Raw genomic sequence first — 9414 nt, 5'->3', positions numbered from 1 at the left:
AACAGCTTCCTATCATGTTTACACACTCTACTGATTGGTTAAGTTTCAATAAGTATTTTGGGTAAGGGCATAATATTAATAAGTATGTCTGCGTGGAACTCAGGAATTGTGAAAAACTGAGTTTAAATGTATTTGGCTAAGGTGTATGTAAACTTCTGACTTCAACTGTATGTAAACACATTCAGCAGGAGACGGTGATGTAAATACAGAGTCGGTGCACAACGGCTAAACCAGTCCGTGTAGCACAAAGTCATACATTGACAACGTTCCGACTCCAACCCCCAAAATTAGAACAAAAATGCAAATAGGAGTGGTGGTGGTTTAGTGGGCTAAAGCACATAACTGGTAATCAGAAGGTTGCTGGTTCAATCCCCACAGCCACCACCATTGTGTCCTTGAGCAAGACACTTAACTCCAAATTGTTCTGGGGGGATTGTCCCTGTAATAAGTGCACTGTAAGTCACTTTGTATAAAAGCATCTGCCAAATGCATAAATGTAAATGTAAATTAATAAAAATGTGTTTTGTTTGGAACTGAGACCAGTTACTCTGAAACATGGAAAACATGTAGAGGCAGAGAGAATAAAGTTATTATTTAAATTTGTATAAAAAAGCAGAATCTGTCTAACTATCGGTTTCGGCAGATGTTGTTCTAAATAATCAAATAGCAAATACTTGTGGAAGTTACTAGGGGTCAAAGGCTGGAAAAACATGGGGAAAAGCACCCTGCCAGCACTTATGCTAATCTAACCTCTAACAGCTCTTCAGTGTGCTTGTGAAATAAAGAGGTTGAATTAATTCCTCTTAATTGCTCTTCATTTGGCTATAAGACAAAATCTTTAATTGCTTTCCTTGCAGCCATCCAGCATGGCTGGCAACCAAAACAGCGGCGAGCAAATTAGACCTCAATCTGCAGCTTCTCAATCAACAGCATGGAGAGGCCTCGTAATGAATTCCACCCGCTTTGTTCTGCCCACTCAACCCCTTTACGTCCAAGAGGCTTGAAATAAAATAGTAAGATTCAAATCATTATAATGCATTCTCTAAAGACACAAGACCTCCAATGACACTCTGTTTAATACTATACATGGGTTGCCATGACAAAGACAGCAGTTAAACACTAGCCATGTCATGTCATTCTTAAAAAAAGCTTGAATATTCATTGCACACAGTGCTTTGCCTGTGCAGCTCACGTGGCAAATATAGAGTACCTGTTGCTCAGATATGATGTTCGACATTTATCCATAACATTTAAAATCAACTTCTTGAACATTAGTGACACGGCTTCTGCAAGATCATACTATGCTTTGTTTACTAAACACTAGTGATAGACCAATAGAATGTTCCAGGCAATTAATTGGACAATAATCTAGCATTTTGAAAACCATGCCCAGTTGCCTTATTAAAAAAATAAAAAAATGTTAATCGCTTTCAAAATATGAAAGACTGTGGAAAATGAAAGTTGAGATTTATTGTAAAAAGGACTTAAATATGAATCTGTTTTTCACTCAGACCTATCATATCGATTCTGAAGATATGGATTTACATTGATTACAACACATATGTATGGTAAGTGTACATGGCATTGTTATGAACATGTGTTTGCATTGTAAACAGCTTTTGGGGAAGTAATACTTCGCAAAGTTGACGTACAAAGGAAAAAGTGCTTACCTGAGTTCTTCATATCTTGCTAAATATAGTCCCCATCCTGAAAACATACTCTATAACTAACCCATCGTATTCCCTAAATGAAAGGTTTATTGATGAATGTCATAACTTATGAATTAAACTCTTAGCCCTGCTGAAAATAACAGCTAAGCTTAATATGGTTGGCTGGTGTAAGATGGTTTTGCTGGGAGGCCCCAAAAAGTGTCCAAAACCACTCTAAAAAAAGTCAACTGACCAGCTTGACCAGGCTGGGAGACTAGCTAAGTATTTTTTTTTAAGAGGGAGCCTATAAAAATAACCACAATTTCGAATACAAATAAAGACATAGCTTTGATATAACTATGGCAGTGAAGTGAACTATAACGGATCGTCTGACATAATGTCACATGCATAGAGTTTGACTCTGAAGTTATTGGGATGCGCTCAATAAAACCATCACTGACCATGTCAAACTTTTTATCCAGCCCGGGGAGCGTTGAAAACCACCATAAAACTCTCATCACTTGCCTTTCTCGGTGATGACAGACACCCTCTGAACTTCCCGGCTGACCTTCTGAACTGCGTTTTTAATGACCCGGGATTGGCTCTCGGCCGGGTCCGGGTTCGCTCGGCTGTCATCGGAATCTTTGGGCTTCACGTTCACAATGTTTCTCCTGGAGAGCGTGGATGAGAGAGTGCCCATGTGGAAAACCCAAATCCCCGGGAATGTATCAGCAACATGAGAGATGGAGTTAACGTGACGACAATTGCCGAAAGAGTTTTCCTGTGTTTTCGAGACAGGTAATCTCAGTTCCCGCCATGAATAATATCCGAATTTAGGCAGTCAAGTAAAGCGCCATCGGCTAACTAGACGCGCGCGCTACGGTGTCAGTATTACAGTGTTCAATGTAATTTCTATCTCTAACACAGATGGCGCTATAACCATTCCTATTTTGACCAGTGGAGATTTTCTGTGATTTTAAAGGAATAATCCGGGTTCAATACAAGTTAAACTCAATCGACAGCATTTGTGGCATAATGTTGATTTCCACACCAAAATAATAATAATAATAATAATAATAATAATAATAATAATAATAAATTCGACTCGTTCCTACTTTTCGTTACATAAAGCAAAAATCGAGGTTACAGTGAAGCACTAACAATGGAAGTGAATGGGGCCAATTTTTGGGAGTTTAAAGGCAGAAATGTGAAGCTCAGAATTGTATAAAAGCACTTACATTGATATTTCTGTTTAAACTAGTGTGTTATTTAAGCTTTAAAGTTGTTTAAATCGTCATTTTGCAGGGTTACAGGGTTGGCAGCGTAATGTCATTATGGCAACAAAGTTTTAAAATGGGATAACTTTATACAGAACTGGTTAGTAAGCGATTTTATCACACTGAAATCATGTTAACACTCATACTGTGCACGTCTTGTGGCTATATTTTTGAAACATTGAGTATTTTAGCACATTGGCCCCATTCACTTCCATTGTAAGTGTCTCACTGGAACACAGATTTTTGCATTGATTAAAAAAAGGACGGAGGAGGGATGAGTCGAAATTCATTTTTGTGGTAATCAACATTAAGCCACAAACGCTGTCAATTGAGTTTAACTTGTATTAATCCTGGAATATTCCTTTAACAGCTTTTTAGAAGTTTAAATGTTTTGATATACTGCTAAAGTAAATGAAACAGTACATTTGCTACACATTCTCTTTGGATGTAGGCCTACTAAAGTTACATAAACCAAACAGTACAACAATTGACAATCCATAAGCAAATGACTGAGGATACATTAACAAATGTCTGGGGACCAAATGTAAAACAATAAGAAAAAAACTGGATAACTCAATCAATAATCTTAGTATTGGGGGGTGTCCTGTCCATACTAATGTTTTGGATGGTTAGGGGCTCTGTATTTAAGGTATAGTTATAGGGCCAAGCACACACACATATTAGGCAAACATATACAGTAGTGTGTTGTAAAAGGACAGTCATGTAACGTATCTTCTTTAATATATTTTTATTCAATAAAATCCATTCCACACATTCATACTTAAAAATCCAAAACAGATAATAATTTTATCTACATCTCAAAATCAAATCCCTAAAAGGAAAAAAAAAAAGCACATTTTGTTGAGATTACAAATAGAAAACATAATGCTTCTAAATGCCTTTTGTTTTTTTAAATATTCTCACAAGCATTTGATGACAGAACTGCCTTCAGAAAACACACATTTGGAAAAACACTTCAAAACACAGTGAGAAACAGGATTCAACTAAAATTTCTAAAAATGTAAAAAAGAATGACTATTTTACTATTTAATCTATGGACAAAAACATCAAAACCTCTAATGGAAATTACAAAATTACAAAAAGGAAATGAAATAAAATTTTATGTCATTTCTGTTTTAATATTTGAACACCTATTAACTACAGTACGTTCAGCTAGTTCTCCTAGTATGGTTGATATTTAAGTTACTATATTGTACAAATATAGTTTTAAGTACCATGCTGGGGGAATTGCTCAATGTGAGCTGTGACCACAAGGTGTCACTATCAAAACAAATAAGACAGGCTATGTCCAAAATGGCATACAAACCTACTTTGGGTCACCCAGGTTAATAACATATTGCTGCAACAAATTCTGCTATATATAGTATATATACTGTGCACAGTATGCACATTTTTCATAGAATGAATGGAATAGTGGATAACCTACAAGTGCAGTAAACTACAAACCACGTGGCATTTATCTACAATGCAAGGGGCTTGAATTAACCTTCCATTTCCAGTATAATAAATATATTCCAAGATGGTAATTGAATGCCACGTAAAATACATACAATGTGATGAGGTCATGTGACAACAATGTATACTATTGTTTGAAATGTTTATCATGGATTAAATAGTAGTAATAATTTACAGTGTATACTGCACAGTATTCAGTGAGCAGGGTTGGGGAGTAACAGATTACATGTGTTTAAATACTAAATATTAGCAACTGTATTCTACTACAGTCACAGTTGGTAATCAGACAACTGTTACATTCAAAAATTATTTTGATTACTGAAGAGATTACTTTGCCTTCTATTTTAATTTGTTTAATTTTTATATTTAGTCTATTCAGCTGGAAAACATTTATCCATATACATTATGTGACCCAAGGAGCTTTCAAACATTGGTAAAACACTTTCTCAAGATATGTTTTGTTCATATGAGCACTTTCACTCTGTTGTGAGTGAAATATGACATAATTTAAGAACTTTCCCCAGTGAGCTTAATTGAGTAGCTACATCATGTTTCTACAGATTAACAAAAACGGTTTGAAATGCTTTAACTGATGAAACATAAATCCAATAAATACACAATGACATGCCTTGTCAATGCTTTTATGTGGTTTGAGTATTTTTACAATAAATGCTAACCAATGTTGCCTTTAACATAATATAAAAAGCTACAAATAATATATTTTCTGCCTCATTTTATGAACAGAAAAGGATGTCATTGGGTACACTTTGTGGGGTTTTGAAGTTTGGAGCAGCAAAAATAGTTAACTTTGTGTAAATTGTCAAGTGAACAACATTTAGCTTTATGCTAAGCTAAAATGCTATTTCATGCCTTTACATGTATCTGTAACCAAGCGCGATTATATTTTAAAAATTAAGAAAATTGAAGAAAATTAATGTTAGAGCATAACTTTTTTCTCTAGTAAGACAGTCTTTGCTTGATATTAGGGCAAAGATGTACTGCAAAAATTGTATTCTTAATGAGAATTTAAATACTGTTTTCCTGTAAAAAATATCTTAAAATCCTTACAACAAGATACATTTACTTGAGTAGCAAAACTGCATGCGATATTTAGGCTTATTTTTTTTTTTTAAGAAAAAAAAACTTACTTGTTTATAGTAAAACAAAAAACAATCTGCCAGTTGTAAAGAAGTAATCCAAAAATAAAACAGTAAATAAACCATTATGTCATGGGGTGTAACAATGTAGATTACATTACTGGCCTAGAGTATTCTAATGGAATATGTTACAAATGACATTTAACAGCATGTATTCTGTAATCTGTAGTAAAAACTTTTTAAAAGTAACATTCCCAACCCCGTCAGTAGGTAGTAGCAAGTTAGTATGACATTGTGAACATTGCTGGTGACTTTAAAAAGATAAGCCTTTCTAAACTTAAGACATCTGATTAACTTAAATGCAATGGGAAGATAAATGCATCTTAAAATATACACTTTGGTTAGCCAATGTATTATGATGAGACCTTAAGGGTGATACCAAATGTATACCCCATAGCTACAGGATGTGTTGTTCTACCAATATTCTGCCACATTAGCACCTATTCCAAAATGTAAAATCAAAGCTATATAACAAACTGCAATGGAAGCACTGATGGCTTTAACAATGTGTGGGTGCAGAGGTAGAATAATGTTCATTTGTGATCCAAACCGTTTACTTGTGTAGTACTTTGTGGTTTGAAGTTCTTCAGTTGTTCCATGAAACCTGGGTTTGGACATGCAGCTGGTCGAGCTGATTTAACCAGCACAAACGCGTCACCAAATGCCTGCTTTTCCCTTAACATCAGATATCCGATGACAACTGAGACAGAACGTGAAACTCCTGAATTGCAGTGGACAAGCACGATTCCTTTCTGGAGAGAGAAAGTAATTGTTGAATCTTCTTATCTAGAATCTTTCTATGGGTGCATTTCGTTTCACATCATTATATACCTAATCATAATGCATGTAATTAATCCTACACTAATTGTGTGGAATTACACAATTGCAAGTTACGGGTGAGGGAACCACGCTCTGGTGCGTTGAGAAGAACATTAATTATTTGATTAAATGAGCTGTTGTTTCCTGTGCATCATAGACAACATTGCAAATTAGGTGACTGGAGGTGGTAAGCTCACTTTACAAAGGAATGGAAACTTATTTCTAGCAGCCATTGTAATCATAAACCTTAGTGAATTTGAATCATGAGGCAGTGTCAGGTTAAGGGTGACTTGCGACACTATTTAGTAAAGAGGCTGTATGACAAACAATGGCCTGTTAGTGATATGATCTTTCTACAACTCGCTAAATAATGCATTGTGAAAACTCAGCATTCATTATTCAGCGCACTGCATGGTTACCTAGAATAAGGGAGTAAGCCATTGGATGATTGTCCAGTATCACTTAGGTCAGGCGCTTAAGCCCAAAACTCAAGCCCAAAGAAATCCATTGAGCTAATGAAATATCACTCTTATAATGCTGAGAGACCATCCTGAGTTGGCCTATGTTTTGTCCTCCATTTTTTGGTCTTATATTATGCAAAATGCAAGGATCTGTGTGAAATCCTTCAGGTTCCTTTATTCTCATAAAACACTTGATATTTAATGAAACTGATCAACTCTACAACTTGAAACATAAGGCAACTGTTACCTCAGCTTTTGCCTGGTCTATAAACTGTGCACACTCCTGGATATATGATATGATATCAGTGTCAGGTAGATCCAGTATGCTCAGCGTCTTATAGATGAACAGGTCAGGGAAGGCATTTTCCACACCATATGCAACATTTAATATATGTGTGACCTGAAATCAACAAAAAAGCTTTAGAATTCTTAAAACAAGGTTATCATATATCAATATACTCTAATAATAATAATAATAATAACAACATTAAGTGAATTAAATAAAAAAATAATTATAACATAATAGTAAATAATAAAATACATTTAATATAATACATGTAATGACTATAAAATAAATATAATAATACATTTAATTAAATGGATGTCTACTAAATTAGCCATGCTTAAGTAGTAAGAAAGCAGTCATTAATTGCATTACCTTATATTTCCTCAAACTACCAAAGTCATGAGCAGCATCTTGTGAGCCTATAAAATAAATATAAAATCATAAATTGTCAAATTTACTACTTCCACAAAATTTGTATGTACATGATATTGTATTATTTATCATTTTAATTTAATTATAGGTATTTTACATCTAAAAATTTTATTATTATACAACTGGGTATACTTTTTAATCAACTTCAAGATTTTAGGCTAAAGTTATATCTACAAATGTATAAGGGAAAGCATATATCTTGTCACTCTTAGATTGTTTTCCTGTGTGATAAATACATTTTTAAAACTAAAAATATTCCATGACTATTGAAAATTATTGAAAAAATAAGCAAATTGCTGTTAAAAAGGTATATATATATATATATATATATATATATATATATATATATATATATATATATATATATCCCTGTACATTAATAAGTACAAATAGTTACATGATCTGTATATAATATATAACATAAATACTTATTTTCTTACATTAAAGTACATGGTTCTTTTCTAAACTGGCAAAACATACTTATGCTGGTATGTTTGACCATTTTGACTTCTTTTATTTTTTCAAGATTTACTACTCACCAAGCAATAGATATGGTTTAATATATCCAACCTGAAGATCCCAACTGTTATCCTGAACATATCCACATGCTGTTTCAGGCTGTACCGTCTCCTCAACCACCTGCACAGTGGAGCCTTTCCATGTCTCTATAATCCGCCTGCCGCTCAAAGTCGTCACCCTGGTGCATTGTTTCCGCAAATTATTTTTGGAAAATGCTTTTATTTCTTGTGCAAGCGACTGCATCACATCTGCGGCGGAGATGTCTAAGGCAGAAATGTAAATGCTTCAATTTGAAGTTTCTACTGTGAGACTGTTCGTCGCTTTCTCTCTAGTAATACCCTATACATTTCTCTGACCTTGATACTACCTGAAAATTGAGACGTTTCATTAGCGCACCTCAGAATAATTAACTGGAGAATATCAGAACAATACTGACACCCAAAGGCGACAAATATAACGGCATGTGTTAAAAAGAAAAGAAAAAACAGTCCTAGCTAAATCTCCGACTTTTTACATGATAAATATACATGATATAAACGTGATGAATTAAATCAGGTGCACTATCTGAAGTCATCAATGCAACTTAATGTTTAATTGGGGAGACGAAATCAAATAAGAAAAAAAATGAATCAAGCTTTCTGAAGCCACATATACAACTGAAATATGAAATGCAAGATATTTAAAGTTTTAACTTGGGTGTGTGTGTGTGTGTGGGGGTGCAGAAGCATACACGTATATACAATTATCAAAGGTTGTGTAGATAGTTCCAGTTATTCTAATTAACAATTAAACCAAAAACATTTAAATTATCTCAGAATTTACTCACCCTCATGCCATCATGTGAATGACTTTCTTTCTTCTGCTGAACACAAACAAAGATTTTTACAAGAATATCTCTCTATAGGTCCATACAATGCAAGTGAACAGTGGCCACAACTTTGAAGCTCCAAAAAGCACATAAAGGCAGCATAAAATTAATCCATAAGTCTCCAGTGCTTACATTTTTCACTTTCACATTCTTTCACATTTTGAAAGTGAAAGTGGAGATTTATAGTAAAAATGACTTAAATATTGATCTGTTTCTCATCCATACCTATCATAGCTGAAGATATGGGGTGTTTTCCAAACTACATTTTTGTGCCCTTGAAGGGCACCTCAGGAAGGGGATGCAACTCGAAGGGTCATTCCGAACAAAAGTTAGAATGTAAATTTTTCATAACCATTCCTTTCACCAGATATTTAGAGAAGGTTTTGTTCAAACTGTAATGCCATGCTCCCTTCAGAGTCCCTACATCAAGAGCTCTGTCTTTTGTAGTGAGTAGAGTATAAGGATGATCA

The 9414-nt window shown here is 34.3% G+C and overlaps 1 protein-coding gene across 1 annotated transcript; it reads right to left on the bottom strand.

Annotated features, from left to right (window-relative positions):
* Nucleotides 1-5806: 5806 nt before the first annotated feature.
* On the bottom strand, nt 5807-8330 carry LOC127655399 (dual specificity protein phosphatase 19-like). Its single transcript, XM_052143227.1, has 4 exons — nt 8097-8330; nt 7498-7544; nt 7087-7239; nt 5807-6311 (listed from the first exon to the last, which is right to left on the bottom strand). The coding sequence occupies exons 1-4, from the start codon at nt 8317-8319 to the stop codon at nt 6093-6095; spliced, it is 642 nt and encodes a 213-aa protein (XP_051999187.1). The 5' UTR covers nt 8320-8330; the 3' UTR covers nt 5807-6092.
* Between the last annotated feature and the right edge of the window lie 1084 nt (nt 8331-9414).

Source organism: Xyrauchen texanus, chromosome 14 (genome assembly GCF_025860055.1).
Source record: "Xyrauchen texanus isolate HMW12.3.18 chromosome 14, RBS_HiC_50CHRs, whole genome shotgun sequence".
NCBI classification, from domain to species: Eukaryota; Metazoa; Chordata; class Actinopteri; order Cypriniformes; family Catostomidae; genus Xyrauchen; species Xyrauchen texanus.
This window is presented reverse-complemented; position numbering and strand designations above follow the sequence as displayed.

Excerpts from the sequence above, each read along its gene's own strand:
- LOC127655399 (XM_052143227.1), bottom strand. The coding sequence starts at position 8,319 with ATGCAGTCGCTTGCACAAGAAATAAAAGCATTTTCCAAAAATAATTTG. Across the intron at positions 7,545-8,096 it reads TAAACCATATCTATTGCTTG|GCTCACAAGATGCTGCTCAT; the intron begins GTGAGTAGTAAA and ends TTTATTTTATAG. Across the intron at positions 7,240-7,497 it reads GTAGTTTGAGGAAATATAAG|GTCACACATATATTAAATGT; the intron begins GTAATGCAATTA and ends TGTTGATTTCAG.